The 23,150-nt window shown below is 47.6% G+C and overlaps 1 protein-coding gene across 1 annotated transcript in view; it reads left to right on the top strand.

The window, feature by feature from the left end:
- The window catches only part of LOC144170659 (chitin synthase chs-2-like), an 81,428-nt gene extending 62,281 nt beyond the window's left edge, over positions 1-19,147 (top strand). Inside the window, exons 13-16 of the mRNA XM_077700590.1 lie at positions 8,499-8,776; positions 9,662-9,990; positions 17,005-17,643; positions 18,614-19,147. Of these exons, the coding sequence (XP_077556716.1) occupies positions 8,499-8,776; positions 9,662-9,990; positions 17,005-17,643; positions 18,614-18,699 (1,332 nt within the window). The 3' untranslated portion in view covers positions 18,700-19,147. The remainder of the gene's footprint in view (positions 1-8,498; positions 8,777-9,661; positions 9,991-17,004; positions 17,644-18,613) is intronic.
- Positions 19,148-23,150: the final 4,003 nt, after the last annotated feature.

Genomic DNA, 23,150 nt, shown 5'->3' with positions numbered 1-23,150 from the left:
CTGCTCCGCACTTCCGACAGCGTTCCCGTTGAGTGGAGCTGCTTTAATTTTTTTCCGCACATACAGGTAGAATGAAGGCGAGCGGGTCAGTAGCGCGAGAACAAAAAGAGGGATCAGTACGTTTCCCCATTCCACTACACCGGGGGTGTATTGGCCTTTCCTGCGTCCTCCTAACGCATTTTACGCGGAAACCCGGGAGCAAAATCCTCTCGACGGCTCGAAGTGTCCGACATTAATGTTTAGATTCGTAGCTTAGTTGTGTAGGTTGATGTGAAGAACTAAATCACTATGTTTAATTAACGCTTTCCCTAGCGCCACAAGTTCCGGGCTTCTATCTACCTCAGAACATAATGTCGCTCCGCAGGAACAGCTAGTGCAGTAACAGCGTGCATGATGTTGCTCGCGTTGTGACGTAGTTGCGTGCCACAGAATAAGTCGGGGTGGTGAACACTCAGTTTCTTTTCAAGCAGATAGAATTGCACGCTCAGAAGCAGGAAAGGTCCTATATTAAGTCCGGGGCTCGTGCTGCTTTGTGTGCCCTATGATTGCCGCTGGTCCTCCGAGCTGGACAGCGTGCACCCCCCCAACGCTCGAGGGTCGTGGTGCGAATAATGGGGGCTGCTGATGTATTCTAGCAACTCCCGGGTGGTATGATGCACCCTTATGAAAATGAACTTTTCCTTTCTGTTTACTTTGTGTCTCCTGCATGTTGACTGTGTGGCCTTTCTTTTGACTTTTCCTTTGTGTTACCTCTAGGACATAAGCAGGCTGTGTACTTTTTATAGACTGCCGGATAAACAGCCATGATGTTTTACCTTTATATGTACTATGGTAAAGACAAAGTTTAAATTTCTATACGAAGATTTTATTTCGGATGAGAGGTATAAAACTTTAAAAATGACTTGCTTTCTTCTCTTTCTGAGTTCCGCAATGCTATTGCCCATGTGTGTACTCAAGGCAAAATGAAGTCAAAAGACTTTGGCCTGTTTCCCCTGTGTTGCCTCTAGGACAAAGGCTGTAAGATAGAACTTGAATTTGCTGTCTTAATTCTTCTGTGTGCCGTAATGCTGTTGCTTATGTATGTACTGAAGGCAAAATGAAGTCAAAAGACTGACTTATGTCTTTTGTGTTGCCTCTAGGACACTGGGAGGAATGATAACTATTTGTTGCCTTACATTCTTTTTCTGAAGATTGTGCTTCCTCAAGTAAACATAAAGTCGAGCATGTAAGCCTTAATTATACTCGAAAGGTTAAGTTTTTTGGCTTGGCTAGAGATGGTAAGAAACAATGCCGATGGTTTGTGGAAATTCTGCAGCACTGTATACGTTATTTCGTGCTAGTGAGGTCTGATAAATTCGCAGAATTAATATTACCAACTGGTACGTTTGTATGAAACAGTGGCGTAAGAAGGATACATATTGAACGAGGCTGATCGAAGTGCCTCGTCCCTCCCATTACGAAAAAAAAGTGGGAGGGAGAAGAATATACAGACCAGAAAAAGTAAAATGAACACAAAAAGCCGAATAGAAAACGAAGCAATGAAAACAAAAACAACCTAAAAAGTGGCTTCGATTGTCCTAGTCTCTGTTTTCCTTCAGGGTCGTTGTAAAATGGCTTATCCTTGCAACTAAATGCTGAAGCGGTGTACTGTTTTTTGGGGCAGAGCTCGCGGTAAAAATATATTGCGACAGAAAAAAAAGGGACACAGCCAGACGAGAGCAACAAGAGCAACAACAATGTCAAAATATAACCTAAGGCAGAAAAACTTCAATTAAAACACGGTAAAAAAAAAAAAAAAAAAAAACAAAGGTCATTGAGCGGGTTTCGAACCACGGCCCTTTGAATCAGTAGGCGAGTACTTAACCTCCAAGCCACCAAAACAGTACGCGAGCAGGTCGTAAACCTAGGTAGAAATACTTGAGCTCACATAGTCTTGCTAGGCCTCCATTTGAGTGAATTGTTTGCCTGCGTGGATTTCACGCACGGTGCTTTTGTGTGTGTGCGTGCGTGCGTGCGTGCGTGCGTGCGTGCGTGCGTGTGCGTGCGTGCGCGCGCGTGTGTGTGTGTGTGTGTGTGTGTGTGTGTGTGTGTGTGTGTGCGCGCGCGCTCGCGTGTGTGTGTGTGTGTGTGTGTGTGTGCATATGCGTGTGCGCGTGTGTTTGCGTATGTCTGCGGGGAATAATTGTTTTATCCGGCCGTTCTGTTCGTGAAAAGCCCACAAACAGTGAATGGTGAATGCTTGGACGCTGAACAAAACACAAAACAGTCAATCTAGATGTAGATGACGATGATAATAACTTCGTTTGTTAATCCATTTTTATTCGCTTTTGAGTAGCAACAACTTACGACAACAAAAGACGTTGCTCGCATCAAGAAAATATACTGCCATTATATATATGTTTGCTATTATCAACTTTAACAAAATACTATAATGGCGTCTGCCTAGTTTGCTTCAGGGGTGATGATGAAGGAAGAAAGTAACTGCTAAAACTCTATGACTGCTAGATAGCCAACTGTAGTAATAAGTCTAGTCTAGGCTAGCATATATGCAGTCATTGTTATAGGTGCGCAAGAAAAGACGTGGCTCGTTCGTTGTGCGTGGTTTTGGTGGTTTGTTTTCGATTTGCTGATGTTACGTGAATTGCTACGTGCTCCTCCTGCCGTAATATTACGTGTTAGTGCTCTTGTGCCACCTGAAACATCGTGAGTGCTGGCAAAGCGTCTGTGTCGTCGCCGTTCTGCGCTGCTGCAGCAAACGCACATCGAGGTCGCCATTTGACAAAATACCTGACAAGTTGTGCGTGCCTACGTAAATCAAGAGTCTCTACTGCAAGTTCCAGTCTGTCGACGCGACGTGTGAAAAATGCTGCGTGTTCTGCCGTAAGTGATTGTTTATCGTGGTGCATGTTAAAATTTTATTACGCGTTGCCGCAGTGCTGTTTTGTTAAACGTGTTGAGTATATTCCTTGGTGTTCGGCTCGCCGCGCTTCTTTTATTGTAAATTACCGGCTGCGTAGGCGCGGTCATAATGAGCTTCCAGGAGCGGCGGCCAGTATGCTGTGTGAGTGATCGACCCCCTTGCCATTGCCGGCAACGAAAATATGCTGACGGCCCAGCGGCCGCCGCTTGGCTTTGGTGGATTCGACGCTAAAGCTTGTTGCATGAAAAAAAAGAAAAAAGAAAGAAAACTGCGTTAATGGTTGTAAAACAAAACGCCCACTCCCCGATTTTTTTTTTTTTTTTTGAGGCAGTTGACCCACAGTATATTTTTTTACAGGACGTAGGCAGCTTAGCATTGTTCTAACGGGTAGTTTTCGTTTACGGGTAAAGAAATGCAAGGAGGCTGCATTACATTTGTAGTTATAATACGTAAGAGTTGCATATACGTTGAATTTTCAACATTTAAGCATTCCTAACAACTTTATAAGTAGTACCACATGCACAAGGTCTTTAGGCAGTGAACATTTGACCAGATAATTGTTTAGACGTCGCAGCTTGAAAACATGCTGTTCCAGCCTGCATTGCTGGTGCAGTCACAGGGCAGCTTTCACTGTTTTAATGCAAGAAATTTTTCCACCTTCCTAAGCTCATCCAGCATCGTCATGATCAGACAGAAATTCTTGTGTGGTGTGACATTATTTGTAGCTGGCTTGCATAAATTGTGTTGACCGTAACATGTTGAGCATGGGTTAAACGTGTTGATTCTTACAAATATGCATGTGATGGGGATACAATCACGGTGCGAAAAAGATTAAACAGGGCGTGGGCTTGCCACCGTGCTCCTTCGCCATCCTGTTTTTTCGTTTCGTCAGCATTTCAACTTGCCTACCCCTTGGAGGTATTGGCACGCTGAGACGTTCACCATGTGCCTCAGAGAGAATTTTAATGGCGCCATGAAGACAAAATACAAGTTTGTGTTATTCGAAAGATTTCGTGTGGTATGGTGCCCCCAGCACTTGTCCAAATGCAAACGATGCTTTATTCACTGAGAAATTCATTAATTGAAGCTAAAATTTTGGTTTTCCCGCTAAATCGTGCATTTTCAGGGTCTGCAATGACTTCACAGGAACCAACCGCTCTGTGGCCGATTGGGAAACGTTCTTTACCGTTAGTTAACCGAGATGGTGCCACCATACCGTGGCAAGCCGCTTTCTGCTTTTGTTTTGTTTTTACCGTATTTAAACGTGGCTTGTTTTTGTTCAGCGAGAAAATAATCGTTTCGTGAAACATAGTGCTCGCTCCACAAATATGGTCACGTAAGACACCGTTGCTTGTGTCAATCGGCCATTGTTGTCCGAGACAACCCCAAAGCCCCGCAGTCGTGTGCAGCTAAACCAAGCATAGTGCGTGCAGTACCAACAGCAGTACGCATCGGTACTTCTATGCTTACGTGTGCTTTCCTAACCTTTACTGTTGGTCCCACCATTCTTACTACTGTAAAAAGAATGTGCCCTAAATTTAAGTGCAAATAGTTCGTTCGGCAAGCTTATAGCCTCTGCCTAATTCGCGTTTGCTGTTGCCGCCCTCCGCTAACTGCAGAGCTGGCTGGTATGACATAGGTTCTGTTGCGGGAAATGAGCTAGTGGGTCGCATGGCCATTTCCTTTGTTCCTAATTTGTAGCTTATTTGAGTGGAGTTTATGTTAAAGATGGTGTCAGCATTATTCTAGCAACAGAATCCTTTGAATGAACCAAACTTGTGTTTTCTCTTCATGGCTCCTTTAAAAGCCGTAACCACGTTTCGCACCCTCTGGACCAGAGAATATGCTTGCACAGTGGAAATCTGGGGCCACAGATTTCTACCACCTAGGGATATTTAATAGGCTTAGTTAAACATTAATTCAGTGTAAGGATGCTTCTGTTCCTTTAAAGTATGGCTGAAAGCCTTGTAAGGATTGTCATGTATGTACAGTGCTCACGGATTGAAATGCGACACTGCAAGCGCGTGGCCTGCGCTACATGCAGCGCCACCAGTGGACGCCCGTGGAAGCTAGGTGTTGCATTGTGGTATACCACGAGGATGAGAGTGTTTTGACCATAAGCTTGCTGCTTCCGGTTGCCAATAAGCGGGGAAGTGGTTCCCCGCGTCCATGGACGGCGCTGCATGTATTAGCGGCCACGCGCTAGCAGTGTTGCGTTTCAATCAGTGAGCACTGTACTTATTTTTTAGCTTGAAACTACTGAAGGTGCCTTTTTTGCACCTACAAAAAAGAAATTCTGTCATGTCCTGTCAGAGCGAGTATTTCACGGCATTATACCGCATATTTACGGCTTGTTTACTACTTGAACTTCCATTTTTTACAGGGCCAGGTGTTTGACATGGAGGATGTACGTTGTGAGCTACCAGAAGAATTGGCTGCCTCCTGTTTCTATCTATCCTGCACGGCCTGTAAGTGGAGTTCATTACGGCTGTGAAATGCATGAAAATCTCGATTTTGAAGGCTGAGAGAACATGAAAACATAGAAAACCATTGTGGCATTCTTGTGGTACCTTAGTGATATTAAGACATAAGAACATTGCAGAGATGGGGCAAAAAATAAGGAACCAATGAGGGTGAGAAACTTCCTGGTACCTTTCTTATTTTTTTTGTCGCATCAGGGCTGCGTCCTTGCTCCATGAATTAATTAATAACGACTTTGTCACCCTTGTTCACTGTGGTAGTTGGGTGGTGCTCACAGACAGTGTGTGGGGATTTTTCTTCTACCGCCTATTACAGATGAACTAGATCTTTAGATTTCTACTCAAAAGTCATATTATGGATTACATTACATGAGTGAAACAATTCCATGCACCCAGAAATAGAGTTTAGGTGAATTCACTTCAATGCCCTAGATGCAACTTGTGCCTAGCAGTGAAAAGGGTGTATTGCGTGCCTTTTTGACACTGTTTCATGTAGTGTAATGAGTCTCACTGGCCATCGTACTCGTCTCGTTGGCCATCGTACTGGCCATTTGCAGTCATTCATTTAGATCGAGAACATTTTCAATAAAAAACAGGAAAAGCTAGGATAGGAATCGCAAAGCAACACCCTTTCCATATCAAACAGGACTGCTGGTGCAGCATACAAAGGAAAAAGGGGAAAAAGACGGTTCCCTTAAAAAAGGATAAGATTGCAGGGTGTGGCCAGGTGCCTGTAACAAAACATTTTGTAAACAAATCAAATGGCGTGGTTGGGGGCAATATTATGATGTTTATAGTAGGAAAAACCTGCATTATTTCCGAACAGTATGAATGCTCTGTGTCCAAACATATGCAAAAATGCTTGTGTGTTTTTAGCATTTGAGTGCACGTTACAGAGTAGTCAGCTCAAGTTACTGCGGTAGCTTTCCTCATTGCTGGTAAGCATAAACCCTGAAATTAAATTTTCTGTATTCGACCGCTTTAACCCTTTCACTGTCACTGATGTCCTGGTTTGTCTTCGAATTTCTCCTCCATGGTGTCACTGACATACCGGTGCGTTTTCTGTTGAGCGTTGAAAAATTCGTGCCATGGTGCAAAGTTGGCGCACCTGCACTGTTTGTGCTATCTGTCAAATCTTTCTAGTAGCTTGTATTTTCACAAAGTACAGAGCGACCACGCCCAGCTTTCGCTGCTTGGGGGTCACTCCGTGCACTGTACATCTGTTGGGATGAGTGACCACGTGGCACGCGTGCAATGATGGGTGCAAGTGTGCTATCCACCATGTTTTTCTAGGGTTGTTTTTTATTTCTGTTCCTGTGTCTGCTACCCATCGACACAAGGAAATATAAAAAGTGAGGAGCCAACCTAGAGGTTGGTCAGTTCATGGTGATGTACATTTTGCTTTTTGTAAGCAAGCACAGACAAATAAACTAGACAAAGCAAGTGCTGTCTCGTAAACGAAATGCACAATAAAACTGCTGCCTTTATAGGTTCCAAAGAACGCGTAGACACAAGCAACTACTCATGATGACGACTGATCAATGCCTGTCTTAGCATGTTCATGCAATTTTATGTTGCCTTCCCTGCCCCCCCCCATATTGCTTTGTTCCCACAGTGCTGCTGCAATAATCTCATCTCAAATGTTCTTGCGAGGCTGTATAAATGCCCGTTATGAGGAGGCCATGAATCTAAACAGTACTTAGTTCTGGGTTGTGTTGCCTATGTAACAGTATGTCATATTTGATGTTCGTAAGCTCATTAGTTAATTTATGTGGTCTAAATTTTGTGGCTAATTTTGCAACCTAGAAGTTGTACCTTCTCTTTCAGGATACTTGGTTCAGTTTTGTATGGGAACACTCCTTTATATTTATAAGCATAACCAGCAAATGTTTGAGACGTGTTTGTTTAAACCCCTTCATATGCGATCAATGCGTTTGTCATTTCAGGTTCAAGCGTGGCAGTGGCTATCCCGTCCTTTGAGGGGTAAAGATGAGGCGACACCTGGTGTGGCAGGCGGCAGCAGCACGTATGGATCCAACCTGAATAAAATAGTCAGGTTTGCAAGAGTCGTGTGATTCATGTGATTTTCGTCAGCTTGCTCTTACAGAAACAGCTGCAGCATGAAACAGTGACTGTGGAGCTGGCTGACATTTTCTACATGCAGCTGGCTGTTGGGTGCTGTTATTTGACAGCATGCAAAGGGCACTCAAAAGGTGGAAGCTTGTGGGATACGTAGAGGACGGAAACATAAAGGATTCTTGGAGGACGCAGAAAGTCGGTGGCGAAATTTCAATACAGGGGACACACAAGGGACGAATGCGGTCTGTTGCCTTCAAGACATATAGGGGACACACAAAGGCCGTATGGTGTCTGTGTTGCCTTTGGGAGATAGACTGGACGCATGGAGGACGGAAACACACGGGACACTTGGAGTACGCAGAAAGTCGGTGGCGAAATTCCAACACAGAGGAAACACACAGGACGCATGCAGTCTGTTTCCTTCGGGACGCAGACTGTCTTTTGACTGGACATAGAAATTTTCATAAGGAATGTTCGTTCCAGTTGGGCATGTTCGTGGATATGTGGTGGGTGTGTTAAGTGCAGTAAGCTAACGTGGGTTTTGTGGCGGCCGCCGAGCTACCGCTTCCTCTCAGATGAGCTTCTGGTGCGGTGGCGGGTAGGCTCATCTTGTGAGAGGGTGGTGTTGTGGAAGGGTCCCGTGCTGTGGCTGGATCGGCTATGGGTTACGAGGGGTCCACACGGTTCTATGCCAGGAGGGTGCAGGCTCTGGCTGTAGCATGCGCTCGCTGGCTTCCTTAAAGTCCTGCGTGACCTGCCGTCCCCCTGAGTATTGTGGGTTTGATGATGTCCTCGTGCATCTCTAGCATTTGGAGAACAGGTGTTCACTGTTGATACGCGATTGTGGTCGTATTTCTTGCACTCTTGCAGACAGTCTGTGATTACGTGTAGGGATATTGTTCATAACGGCAACTACCGTTATGTACGGATGTAGGCTGCATTCCGGCCTGTTAATTCGACATGTATGCAGCGGCGGGAATGCTTATAACCCGTGCCCTCCCTACCCACTTCCCGAGCAGATGCTAGCGGCCAAGGTGCTATCGGCGGCCTACGCGCTCCTCGTGGCGGCCGTCCTTACGAACGTCGCTCTCGAGATTCGAAGTCATGGCATGGCGTCACCCACTTCAATCTTCTTCGTGGCCACGGCGCTCATATTCCTCTTCGCTGCGCTCGTACACCCCCAAGAGGTCGGATGTCTGGTGCACAGCCTCATATACTTCCTTCTGGTGCCGGCCATGTACCTCATCCTGACGCTCTACTCGGCCATCAATCTCAACGTCGTCTCCTGGGGCACCAGGTGCGCACCTTACCATCCCTTGCGGTGGAGAGTGCTCGCGACGGGACAAAGCGAGACGGTCTTCTCTTGGCTTGGGATATTTTTATAATACATTTACCTAACTCTTTGTGTGATAAGGCCGGCATTATCCGAGTACCTCAGTGTTCGGTGAGGTGTCACCCTCTATGCGGAGCATCTGTCATGCTCTTGAGGACATAGCAGGTCCTTACTCAATCAGGGGCGCATATAGACTGACCTTACGAGGGAAGGGGGGGGGGGGGGGCGGTAGCTTACGGCATTATTATAACGAAGCGGGGGATGGCGTGCACTGTAACCTTTTAGTGCTGGGATCAAATGTGCTTGGAAAGGGGTGGGTGCGCGCACGACTCCCGAATCTAGAGGACCATGGATTCCTCACTTTGAGCAGAGACACACTTCCTGTGTTTTCTTGCGGCTTTCGCATGCTCACACGACTCCCAAACCAAGGAAAACGCTCATTTCGCAGGCCGATACGACATCATATTCGAAATTACTATGCCATTTCACACATTTTTACAGAATTCGCCTTACGGTGTTTAATCCTGACGTTCAAGTTGACGCCCCTTAACCACCAGGCTCACGTTCTGGCTACGATTCCAGCCAAAGCCATGGTTACAGTAAACGTAAAGTACACCACAGATTCTTCACATATTCTGCTGCGTAACAATGTAAAGCTAATAGTACTTCGAAAAATAGCGTTGCTCTGGTCACTCTGTTCCACTGACCGAGATTTATTAACCAACCCTTATTGTTTTGCCGTCTCTGGTACCATCACATGGCATCTCGCTATCAAGTGCAGCGTCGTTTCACGCTACGGCTCTGATGATGGCGGCACACCAATCGCAACGACGTTCTGTCACTTTTCAGGGAGACCACTTTCCATCCCAAGCCGAATACGAGAGACCATGCGCCATCGTCGATCACTGGCATAAGCAGGTCAACGAGCCCGACGCTGCTCGAAACACTCGTGTGCCGGATCGGTAACATCGTCAGCTCTCATTGGTGTTCAAAAACAAAATCGCACACCGCACGTAGACGGAACTCGTCCCTTTGTACGACCAAGTGTGTCCCGGGGACGGACAGCCCCGATTGCCGTCCACCCCTGGTTCCAGTAAACGGGACCAAGCTGCCTGCCTTGATCGAAAGTGAGGAAAGCTCGGAAGAGACGACTGGGCGCGCTGATTCAGGCACATCAGGTGAGTTCCATTTTATACTTTGCAGTCATTACGTATTTCATCACGCCCATGTTTCTTGTGCATTGAAGGGGTGCTACAACACTATGGTCGCAGGAGCAGCCAATCAAATTAAGTGCTGCTTATTCTTCAAAAACCGTCGCATGTAATTGCAGGGGCAGTTTGTACCTTAATTCGCAGCGGTCTCGCCTCCAAATAGGGGGCACATTGTTCTTTGATCAAATGCTGCTCCCCCGATGCTGGTAAATCGTTTACCAAAGAATGACCTTAATGCAATATTAACGGCATAATGACCAGCCATTCCGCATCTTCTCGCTGCAGTCATCGCTCTTCCCTCCTTGAGGAAGCGAATGACAACTCGTCGCCTGCTCAAAAAGGAACAATGGATATGTCGCTAACACGAGAAACGTAGAAGAGCAGGGTACGCTGGACCTACATGAACAAGGGCAATAGTGACGTTCCGACGAGCATTTCAGCTTCGCTGCAGTAAAAAAAAATGACGGGCGGTTCCGCTACGCCAACCACGAAATGTTGTGCGAAATCATATATTTGAGCGTTTTGGGGGGGATTTTAAATTTTTCTCTCATGTCCCAGCTTGCACCGCTGGCGGGAGCCCCTACAGCAGTGCGCCCTGCGCAGAATTCAACGCGTCGCTCGTAATCCTGCCGGCGTGGCATCTGTTGCGCAACCGATCGAGGTTTTATGCCACCGCCCCCTCCCCGCTACATTTTCCATTCTTTTTGACAGCTGAGAAGACGCTTTGTACAGACAGGGGCAAAGTCCAGGTTAGTTAGCTACTAAAACGAACATCGCAGGAAGTAGCGCTTGTTTTTGTCTTCTGTGTCCGTATTTTTTGTGCGCTTAAGATGAACTTTATGGAATACCAACTAGCCCGAACGCAAACCCTTCTTCAAATAAAATTCAGTTGGAAGTAGCGCTTGTCCTTGTCTTCTGTGTCCGTGTTTTTTGTGCGCTTAAGATGAACGTTATCGCAGGTAACTTGTACAGCCTTGCATAATCGCAACCCGGTTTCCAGCGAAACTGTCACTGCGCCTAGCTTTTACGATCTTTAGTAAACGATCCCATAAGTGTCCATGTACGTAACCCAGACGTCTCCACGCCCTTCAAATTGAAGCTTGGCACCGCATCAAATTTTCCCACGGAACCGAGGGCGCACAGTCCACGCACTCCGTAAAACGTATCTAAAACGCTTACTATACTCGGTGACAACTTAAGAACGGCACCGGAAGTTGCCGCTGTGCCTTATCACCGTAGCCAGATGTTTCTCCGAGCGGCGCAATTAGGGCGTTACTGGGAATATTTTTAACATGGCGTGAGCCGTTCCCGTGATTTTTTGGACTTAATATGCTTATAAACGACTCCAGTGACGACAAACAAACTGCGTGAGACAAGGCAGACGATATCACGCATTCATAGCAAACCCCTTTCAAAACGCGCGCGCACTGACGTCACGGGTCCGGCGCTTTGGCGGAGTGATACACTACATGAGGTGGTGCCGTTCTTGAGTTGTAACCGAGTATAGCGCTTGTTGTCCTCTTTTCGGAACCCGTAATTGACCCCGGCCGTTTAAACTTTGCCAGTACATAGCCGTGACCCAGAATTCCTGCAAGTCATCTGCCACAGTTATTTTTTACAATAAAGCGGGTACACGCTGGCATGGTCCCCTCTGCATAGGTGGGAAGCGTCCAGTCAGTCGTTTTTCTCAACCAGCCTAATTAACCCGATGTTTGAAACATTTAACCGCGCAAAGCTAAACTGCGTGCATCAGTTCGTTCTCCCACTGCAAGGCACGCATAGCACGCTTTCGAGCTCTTCTATGTATATAGTCGCACCGAGAGCTTCGGTGGAAAAAGTTTCACCGCGGGAGAATAAGAAAACTCGTAACCGACTCCATAGGCCATGGCATGCAGCGGGCCACCATGGCAAGGCAACACAACGTAAAACACAACGGGTCTTCTTAATGTATCGACAAGGTTTGAACAGATTGCCAAGAGCGGCGCGACAGCGGTCACCGCGCTTCAATTACCGCAACGGGCTATTGTAACAATCCTTCAGATCTTTTACAACAACGCTGTTTACCTCTAACCCCAACAGTTTCATCTCAATGGGCAAAAACGCGAAGGCTTAAGACGCCGAGCGCATACCTCAGGCTAATCAGGCATCAGCATAGAGCTCAGAATTCGCTTAAGGAAACCCCCAGAAGTGCATCGAAACCGCATTATGGATGATAATACGCCTGTGAACAATGGGATCCCCCTCCATGTGATCCTGGTTAATATTGTTCGCAGATTACCTTTGAAGGCTGTGCAGGACTAGTGTCACTAACTAGAGCCGTTCTTGCCCAAGACGCCGAGCGCATGCGTCAGGCTAGGCAGGACCCGTGCATTTGCCGCCGGAGCAGCCGAGCGTAGTGTCAATAGATAAGGTGTTATAGTACCGCAACTGAGGCAGCCAAGTCAGCAACGGCGGTCATTTGGCACTTCTAAGTGTTGCGAGATTTCCGTATCTACGGCCCCGCCGTTAACTTCGACCGCGTCGTTTATTAACAACACTACCGAAGGTGTAGCAAAACGGCATCTTTGGACGCAGTTCTGCTGCTGAAATGATGCTGCGCGCGTTTTCCAGTTTTGTTCGCATTCGGAACACCATCCGCGCGCAGCCGCAGAGCAGGAAGGACAAGCTAGGCGAGCGAGCCTGTCGACCGAGTAAAACACATAAACAACAAAACGGCGACGCTCATGAACCGTAAACAAATGTCACGTAATGCGAACCGATTAATGATCGTGGAGGTGGCATGGAACAATAGGAGAAGCGAGTGCCTACACTCTGTACCCTTGTCTATAGTGACACTAGCCGAGCGCAAGCGACAAGCCCGCCGAGACGAGGAGAAACATCTCATGCCCTCCTCCACCACCATTCGTAGTGGTTTACAACAGATTTGCTGTGCATCCGCTTGCGTAGGGCTGGAGGGCGACCACTTTTTTTAAAAGGCGATGTTTTTTTGAGGGTTCGCCCAAACACGAGAATTTTCGTCTATCGGTTTGTCGGCAAGTCCATTCAACCAACCGACCAAGAAACAGGTGAAAGGATGCTTGAACACAAAGTAGACGTCGACGGGACCGTTCCAAGATAACTGTCGCCAGGAGACATACATGCCCACATTATTCAGCGCGAGGAATACCTCAGGCTCAACACAATAACCACACAGGAAAGGTCGCGACTAATGGCGCGCGAGCAGCGCTGAATTGAGGAAACTTATAGCTTCGTTGCATTCACGTTCCTTACAGATTGTATCGAATCCATCCAAAATAAGGCGGCCCGTTTCAAATTTTTTCCGTTTGTCCCTTTTTCATTCTTTCTACTATTCCAATTCGTCTTTTTCATCAACTCAGATTCTTCCCGCCCATTATGTGTCCACCCGCAATGACCATACATGCAAAGTTGCTCCCATATTTTCCAGGACAAAAAAACATCAAAATTCCCCTCTGGTATTGTCTATACAGGAGTGGAACGTTCTTCCTCAAAATATTGTGTCTCTCACTAACACTTCTGCTTTCCAATCTGCGTTGGGTGCGTTTTTAAATGTATAAGATATTTTCACATCTATCAGATATACAAATGCCACTTTTGTCAGCCCTTTGATTTCTTTTGTTTTGTTGTTGTTGTTGTTTTGAACAGTAAGTTATTTCTAAACCTGACCCCCGCGAGTGCCTGGTTCAGTGGTGTGATGCACTGCAGATGTTAATTGCCCTCTTGCTCTCTCTCTTTCTCTAATTTTTTTTGTAAATTGAACCTTTTACACAGATAGGTGTCTGACTGCCGTTAGTAGTTTGTATTGATATGTGTTGAGTTACGTTGTTTGAATTGCATCCCCCCACCTATGTAATGCCCTTTTGGGCCTATAGGGTATTCAAAATAAATAAATAAATAAATAAATAAATAAATAAATAAATAAATAAATAAATAATTGGATGGCCGAGAGGTGAAGAGAAGGGCGTAAAAATTTGGGCGGTAAGATAAGAGAGGCGGTTGCGTGGCAGATGCATCGAGCAAAGCACGCACATAAGCGGCCAATTTTCCAAACGTATACTCCACAGCGCGAGCGCGGGAAACATATATAGAGCAAACCTATTTGCCCTCACCATGAAAGCAGAGAGAGCAGAAGGGAAGGGTGTGAGAGGTTGGACGGCTACTGAATGTAGGCTGTTGCATGGCAGGGGTGGAGAGGGCTATACTCCATCGATTGAAGCACGCAGATAAGCGACCAATTTCCCAGACTTGTAATATACAGAGCGAGCGCTGGACACCTTAATTTAGCAAATCTATTTGCATTCATCATGGGAAGAGAGAGAGGGGAAAAGAACGTCAGGGGCGGCAGTAGATTATCCTCCACCGACGATATTTGCAGTGAAGCAAGCAGATGCACGGCCAATTTTGTAAACACGTAGTCTGCTTCAGAGAATAGATCTGTAGTTTCCCTCGTATCCCACCCTGCCCGAAGCAGTAAAGGCAAACCACCAGTGGCGCACTTACTGTCAGGCGGCCGGCCCATTCTGTTTGGTCTTCCGGTGGGAAATGAGCACCGAAAAGATTCTAGCCGTGGGTTCGGCACATTCCGCTAAAGGCTCATTCCTCTGATTAAAATACGACTACAGTGGCCCGAAGCACGCACGTCGGCTGGTTAGACGTCGCTTTCGACACAATCCTGGAGTGGGAGAGGTGCGCCACAGCTGTGGAGGAGCAAGTCATTCGGCGAACTCGGTCTCAAAGGTGACGGCGCTCGCTGCTACCCGGCGCATATTTTTCTCGGGATTCCGAAGGTGCGCGGAAGCTCTCCGAACGTGACCGAGAACAGGTGACTCCAAGAGAGCCGACCAATGGCCCACATACGAACAAGGCCGGAAGCGACGCCTTCAGCTTGGACAACCTTCGTCGTGTTCGCCTGTGCAATGGCAGCTTTCGTAAGAGTAAAAAAAATGTTCCCAGCTTGCAGTGTTTATGCAAAGCTAGAGTCAAAAGAGCTTGTGCGCTCTTCCTGGTAAGCCGGCCGCTTCTTCTTCGGGCGTCCCGACTTTCTCCGGTCTTCCCATGGCAGCAGCGCGTGCGCACGGAGTAGAGGAGGCGAGAGGTCTGTCGCCGCGCCGAGTGTTCCGAGCTTTTACTGTGGTGTCTCGGCCGAGCTCTGCCTTCACACTTGTCGTCCGTGTCTCGGAGAGAGTAGAGTGGAGCGGACACATGCCACGGACTCCGCCCTGCTCACGTGGAGTGCGAGGAAGTTACGGGGATCGGTGCTGTCGCAAATGGTTGGCGAGGAATTGTTGTGGCTAGGCCAAGTCATGTGACTGGCCTTACCTGGTTTTGGCGGGAATATGTCACGTGAGTAGCTTTACGTGCTTTTGGCGGGAACATGGCACGTGACTAGCTTAATGGGGTTTCCCGGGAACATGTCGCGTGACCAGTTGTTACGTGATGTTACGTTGTTTTGGCGCGAATATGTTGCGAGAACAGCTTTAGAATGTGCTGGTATTTTGGGGGGAATATGTGACCTGACTAGCCTTACCTGGCATTGGCTGGAACATGTCACGTGACTAGCTTTACATGATGTTACGTGATTTTGGCAGGACAATGTCACGTGACAATCCTTACCTGATACGATATTTTGGTGGGGACGAGTCGCATGACTAGCTTTAAGTGATGTTACGTGATTTTGTTCACGTGACTTTACGTGATTTTGGCCCCGTGACTTACGTGATGTTACGTGGTCACACAAGCGGTATCTTAGTGAGGCGGGGTGGGTACAGTTGGTACGTACCTACATGCGACTAGGTTTACACGCGACTAGGTTTACTAGCAGACACGACTAGGTTTGCGTGATGTTACATGATCACGTAAGCGGTATCTAAGCTATGCTGGGGTATAGGCGCAGCTATAGCAGGTGATTACTAGGCAACTCTGGGCGGTGCACACCTTGGCTGAGCTTTCTCGGAACAGTCCACAGCGGAACTAAAAGCTTAAACATCTCCGCTGTTAGAAGAAAGGGGGAAGTAAACACTAGCATGTTTCTTTCTTTTAATTTGTTTATTTCCTACGGAGGTCAGCATCCCAAGCTCGTTGCCGATAGAAGCACAACGAACACCACGCTACGGCCACGTTGCACACTAAAGAGAAAGCACACTTATGTTAGTCATACGTGTATGCTTTCAGGATGCATTCTTTGCACTGAAATTCAAATTGCAGACTTATCTCGCGAGGACCACATTCTGACAAAAGAGCGTGGAGTTGTTTGGGTAACAGCGTGCTGTCCGATTACGTTGTTCTTCGTACAGTCATCATTGTGCGTATCCAAAGCGTCAGGCGTGAATGGCCTTCTTCGTAATTAACAGACTACCATGTTTATAATGCCAGCGTTTGGTTTAATGCCCAGCAGGACATTGCCGCGGGGGCTTAGGTGCCTGCGCAACAGCCGCTGTTCCCCCTGTGGGTATGTGCATGGACTGTGGTGCGGTGTAAAAACGGACCCCCGAAGGCGACGGCGAAGGAGCGTGTGTGCTTGTGCTTTGGTCGCCATAATGGACACACCTTCGATTATCGCTTGCGATGAACTCACCATTTAGGCGTATCGCCTAATATAGTCCCACTTCCTGTGCGTCGCCAACATGCGTCTCCATTTGCAAGGACGCAACAATATAAACGCCTGGCCGTTTCAATTTCTTTGTGCCCCCGCTGAGCGCATGGCCAACGCCAACAGAAAGGAACAAGCCAGTTTATATTCAGGAGCAGCTTTTCTCCGCGTGTGGTATACTATCGGTATACCTTCAGTAACCAAGATATTGAGAAGGTTTTTACCAAAATCCTCTAAAAGATCCAAACAACTTGAAACAATGCACAAAATTCAAGACGTAGGGATGATTTAACGTCGTATAAGGTCGTTCAGCAGCCCTTTGAAGTCTTGATGCCTTTGGTCCGTAGTGACAGAATGCCTTTGCGTTTGTGCAGAGCCATCACGAAAGAAGGTGGCGAATTCCGAGGGCTCCATCTGGCGCTCGCACCCGACGCTCAGGCACGGCGTCCGCGTTCCTCTACAAGCAGATGAGAAAGATTTCTGGGACAGCCTGATCGCGGAGTTCCTGCAGCCGGAGAAGTTGAGCGACGCGTCCAAAGTGCACGAGCTGCAGGGAAAGCTGGACACCCTCCGGAACCGCATCGCTTCCATCGTGCTGTTCTGCAATGTCGTCTACGTTCTCGCCATCGTGCTCATCAAGAACCCCAGGAGTATCCTGTATCACATCTGGTCCCTGGGGGGTGGCCTGGCAAACAACAGTGTTGCCGCGCACACGGACAGCCAACAACTGGAACTCATCGTCGTCGCCGTTGCCTTCTTCGCCTTTATTCTCATTGTGCAGTTGTGTGCCATGATGGTCCACCGGTTCTGCACTTTCTCCCACTTGCTGGCGTCCGTTTCGACCGTGGACTCGTCTGAGTCTAAAGCGAACGAAGCGGCCTCTCTGTCGGCGTTCAGGAAGCTCCAGATGCCGGACACCCTTGATGACCTGTCGCCGCCAGTCAAAACGGTGGACTTGGAGTTCGTGCTCGACCATAATCTGAAAAGCGTCAACTACGGAAAGGGACACCTGGGTAAGCTCTAAAGTAGTGATTTCACATTGTGCGTTCATAAAGGAATAAGAAGCAGAGATGTGCCATCTCATGAGCTCCAAAGCGAGGGGACGCAAAACTCCCTACTATAAAAACTGCGGGTCACCCGAAACCATGGGACACGTACTGTTAAGGCCGACCTCCATGCAGCGAAGTTTCTCGGCGAACTTGGCGCGGCGGACGCCGTGGTTTGACGCGCCGCTCAGTTTTCGGCCACCCCAACCTCCATGCAACGTGACGCGGCGAACGCCGCCGATGGAAGACAGGACAGGAAGTACAACGAAGTACGAGGCTGTGATTGGCTGCGGCCTCAAAATGCAGTTTGCCGCTTCCGGTCGCGTTCGCCGCCGCGCGTTCGACATCTAGCTCGCGTAGATCGCCGGCGAACAGCCGTATTGTCGACGCCGGCGGCGGAGCGGCCGCCGCCGGGCGACGTTCGCCGCCTTTTCGCCTACATTTCGCTGCATGGAGGTCGGCCTTTAGAGGGCCTCACTTTTATGCTCTAAGGTGCCGTTTGGTGCAGGAAATGGGGCGCCTAGAAACCGGACCAATTGGCTTCACAGTACTGTTCGGTTCATGGCCTTCCCCTTCAGCTAAACGCAAAGCACTAGTGGTGTTATTTGAATGCCTGGACGAGATCAGCCTCAGTGGAATGGTAGTCCTTGACGAAAGTGTAACACTCCACCGTACTTAGCCGCGCATACGAGGCACTTTACCGAGCCCTTCTGCTGCTAAATTTAATTTTCACTCCACGTTAAACAACCAGGAACGATTTGCCGGTCACGGCATCCCTCTTCGTAGTTGACCATTGCCGAGCATCAAAAGTTGCTATGCAACCTGTGTGTGCCCTTGGCACATATTGACAAACCTGCACTGTTTCTGCGTTCCATTTGGCGTTGTTGTGTTCGATATTCACTTATTTATGCTTCACACCTCTTTCTCAATGGTGCAGTTGGGGCCGAAGAGGACACGGGTTCGCTGCGGCGCAGTCGGAGCCGAGATGCCCTAGCCGGAAAGGTCGCTCACGGAGATCTTTAAAGCACGATACGTCGTTCTACAGCTGACGACTGACATTATCATTATCACCCCAATAAAAGTCTTAGTAAACTTCACAAGCTGCAACATTGATTGCACGCGACCGGTGGAACCGATATTGGCGCATCACTGAGTCTTTACTTGTGATTGCAGATTCTCTTCTAGTGAAACTGATCATACTTTACAAACTCCGATCCAGGATTAATGTTTCATCGAAATTTCCTGTGCTTTCTTCGCTGCAATAAGCTAATCAAAAAGGGCGCTATCGTTTCGTTTGACTGTGCCGCCCATCGACGACGCTCGATAAACCTTATCGTAGCGTTCCCTGGACCCATGATGGAAGGGCAGGCAGCGCAGCCCCCTTCCTCGCTGACTCGGGGGCTAGATGAGCTCCTGTGAACCGTCAAGGTATATATTTGGCTCCTTTGCATCATTAAAGGAGCCATGAAGAGAAAATACAACTTCGTTTAATTTGAAAGAACTAGGATTTAGTATCTCACTCAGCTCCATTACAGCCACAAAAGATGTTTTTTTAACGAAAAAAATGCAAGAAGTATTTAAAAACTTTCAAATTTCGCGCCACAGTGACGTGTTATGAGCAAGAATGACGTCATACGGGCCAACAATAAAACATAATTTTCAGTGCGCTAACTGCACGTTATCATTCAAGTTATGCGGTCAAATGGAACTAGAGGCCCCATTACAGACGTCCAGTCATGTGTCGTTGCGACAGGTCAGTTAGGCGGCCGCCAATCGCACAAACAAGCTTCCGTGACGTCATAGAAAAGTTGCGGGAAATTGGCTAGGAGGTCGCGACTGCTTCACACGTTTTCTTTAATATCTCCGTTATTTGTTCGAAGATTGCGATGATATTGGTATCATTGTTATCGGGGCTGAGCAGTCTTTCTAATAAAACCAACTTGCATTTTGTCTTCATGGCTCCTTTAAGTATGCCTAATTCTCGTAATTCTTCTGGTTACCTCATGTTTTGTGTAGAAATGTTTTTTTGTTTTTTATCGTCGTGTTTTACCCCAATGCATACGCAGTGCCTGACTCGCCCCCCCCCCCCCCCCCCTCCTCCTCGCATGTGTTTTACTGTTTAATCTCACTTTGTTTACCCCCACGGGAAGTAGCAAGCCCCGTCGTTAGTGGGGCTGACCTTTTCAGTTTTTATTAAATATTTAACTCTTTCCCGTACGTGTAAAAGCAACAAGAACGCCCTCAAAAATAGCCGCTCCTGCAGTTGTATAAGTCACCTGCGCAACAAGTGAACTTTGAGGGCAAAAATTTCCATTTTGCTCAAGACATGTAAGTTTTCTGTCAACATTGAGCTCGAATTATCGATTTACTGTTAGCGATAATGAAGCTTAATAAACAAAATTACGGGCGATGCTCACAACTTCTAAGAATACGAAGGCAACATCGTATTAGAAATCCACTTGATCTGCTGCAGAACTTTTGATTTCAATTTGAATTTGTTTGTTTCCACTCCGAAAAGCAATGGGCTCAAAAATAAAAGCTCTCGAGAGCTTGAAAATGTTCCCTAGTCCTGCAGAGTGCGGCAGCATGCATTTACAACAATAGAATCACAATCTTGCTGGAATTGAAAAAAAAAAAGGTAGAAATTATATCGCTATGGCACATATCATTACAACAATGCAAAGTAGGACATCATTTACACAAGAGTGAAGAACAAGAACAGGTCGGTATAACAAAATTACACTACAAAAATTGCACTCTCGTACGTAAAGAAACACAATAATGAGCACAAAGAGAAAAGCGTAAAGGCGTAAATATATTCAATGAAGCAACGTTTGTGAATAGCAACAATACAAACATATCTTTAAGGCTTCAAAAAGAACGCAGGCCCGTTGTTACACTTCCGAAGTGTTACCCTTATGAAGCAGACTTTATCATTGATACCACTTGAGCTACGGAGAAACATTTCACGCTTAAGTTTGATATTTAAAATCTATCACATGAATTCATATTTAAGGAATGCCTTGTTCACCCCGGCACACTACGTTTTATCGAGCATGGATCATCGCCACAAAGTGGGCGCGCTTTTTTTGTCGCAGTGCTTCTTTCTTAGCTTTCGTTCCAAAAACGTCATCAGAGTGGAATCCCCTTCCAGCAGCCGTAGTTGATACTAACAATTTCGAAGAATTCAAAAAGCGGCTGCGCGTTACTTTTGTGTAGAGGCTGCTGATTAGTTCCATGCTTTGTACTGTTGCCATCGTGTAGATATTTATAGCTTTTTGTACAGTTTGAAGTCACTGAATGTTTTTTGCCTGTTATCAAAAGCTCCCTTTTCTCTTGTCCTTGTATAATGTGGACAACACCGCTGTCTTGTTTTGCGTATAATTGATGTCGGTGGAGAAACCTGTGAAAGATTGTTCTCTGCTAAAAATGTAGGTTGTAAAACTCCCCTCTTCAATGCCCTTTGAGCAATGAGGGTAAATGGAATAAACAAACAATAAATAATATCTACGCCTGTTCCAGCTAAGCTGTCCAAAAGCGGAGGAAGGGTGTAACGCATCATTTGAGTGCCATAATTTGTCCGAGGCGTCGCTAGGTTGAAGTTCTTAGTTTGGCGTAAAGGATATATACTTTTACACATGTCCTTTCAACTCGGCTTGCTCACAAAGATATATTGCTTTCAAGTGCGGAACACTTTAGTGGCCCGGCCTGCGTCTTAAATCGTCCGAGCTTACGATATCTAGCCAGCGTAGTCACGGCGTCACGAGTCCAAACCGAGGCTTCGAAAAGATCGCCGCTTCTCCTGGTCGCGATCGAACTTGGGTCCTCACGTTACGAAGTTGATGCCTATTCTATTGCGCCACAGAGGCACACGTTCCTCATATGCAAGGTGTTGGGGGCAATGATTATGCTGTGTCGTTGCCGCAGAGGCTGCCGTTGCTGAAGCTCAGAGAGCCCGGGCTCTCGTTTACCTCTTCATCTCTCATATATAGCAACTGTTTTGGCGCTCTTTGCCCTCAGTCGGCCTTGCGCCATAAACATCCAAACATCATCATCATGCTTTACACCGTTTACAGAGTGATGGCCTGGGTTCAGCCATGTTGGATGGCCTGACGTCACTCGCCATATCTGGCCTTCAAGAACGCGTTTCTTCCCGTGGCTCCCATTGGGCCGAGGCGCGCCGTCGAGCGCAGGGGCGTCTTTATGGGCGAATTGCGCCATTATTTTCGAGTGTCGCTGTGCATGGGCACTTATTGGACGACGGTATATTGTGTGCCGACCTTAAGAGACTATTTAGACCCGAAAGATGGCCCATACAGCTTCTTAAAGCGCTGCGCTGATTGGCGCCTGTCGCCTAAGCTCCTGTTCACGCATTTCATGGCTATTTGGGGCCATTTCTTTCTATTTTAACGTACAGGTGACGTCAGAAGTAATTGGAGCACGGGAGCTGTGGACGAACCGCATAGGAGAGCCGTGTAGCTGCACCGGCGGCAAACGAAAGGACGAGAACACGCATGCGCGCCTGCCGATGGCAATAGCCCACCTATGCATCTCAACACTTCTTTTAACCTGGCTTCGAGCATTCTTGGCAGCATACTGGTCTCGGCAATGGCGCTGATAGCAGAGACACATCTGACAACGTCTTTCGCACACTTCCAGCGCACGCGAGCTGCCGGAGAAGCGGTGCTCTCACAGGAATCTGTAGTGACAGTTTTTTTTTTTTTTTTTCAGATATTTTTAGGTGTGTATGCTATCAGCGCCATCGCCGAGACCAGTATGCTGCGAAAACTACTCGAATACAGGTTAAAAGAAGTGTTTTGATATGTATAGGGAGGGTATCACTGTCACCAGGCGCGCATGCGCTTTCTCGTCTTTTCGTTTGCCGCCGGTGAAACTACACGGCGCTCCTATGCGGTTCGGCCACAGCTCCCGTGCTCCTATTACTTCTGACGGCACCTGTACACAACAATTATGTATGGCAGGGGTTTGGAACCTGCGGCCCGCGGGGAAGTATTGAGGCTCCTGCACGGCGTCAGAACCCCCCTCTCCTTGCCTGGGGGGGGGGGGGGGGGGTGGGGGGGGGGGTTCTGACGCCGGGCGGGAAGAGCCGACCCGGCTAGCTGGTTCATGTACACCAGGTAAGTTCCATTTTATACTCCTGGGTCGTTACACCCTTCTCCTAAACCGATTTCTGATTTGATTGTAGGGTTTTACGCGCCGACGCAACGCAGGCGATGAGGCGCGCCGTAGTGGAGGGCTCCGGATTAATTTTGACCACCTGGGGTTCTTTAACGTGCGCCGAAATCTCGTACACACGGACGTTTTTGCTTTTCGCCTCCATCAGAAAAGCGGCCGCCGCGGCCGGGAATCGAACCCGCGACCTTGTGCTCAGCAGTACAACGCCTTAGCCACTGAGCCCGCGGCGGGTTAAACCGATTTCTAACGCTGCGTTCTAACTTTGACTCTAACAGCGA

Source organism: Haemaphysalis longicornis, unplaced genomic scaffold (genome assembly GCF_048455015.1).
Source record: "Haemaphysalis longicornis isolate Haplotype H1 unplaced genomic scaffold, Haemaphysalis longicornis Haplotype H1 scaffold_2, whole genome shotgun sequence".
Taxonomy (NCBI): domain Eukaryota; kingdom Metazoa; phylum Arthropoda; class Arachnida; order Ixodida; family Ixodidae; genus Haemaphysalis; species Haemaphysalis longicornis.
Note: the sequence above shows the minus strand (reverse complement) of the source record. Positions and strands in the feature narration are given on the sequence as shown.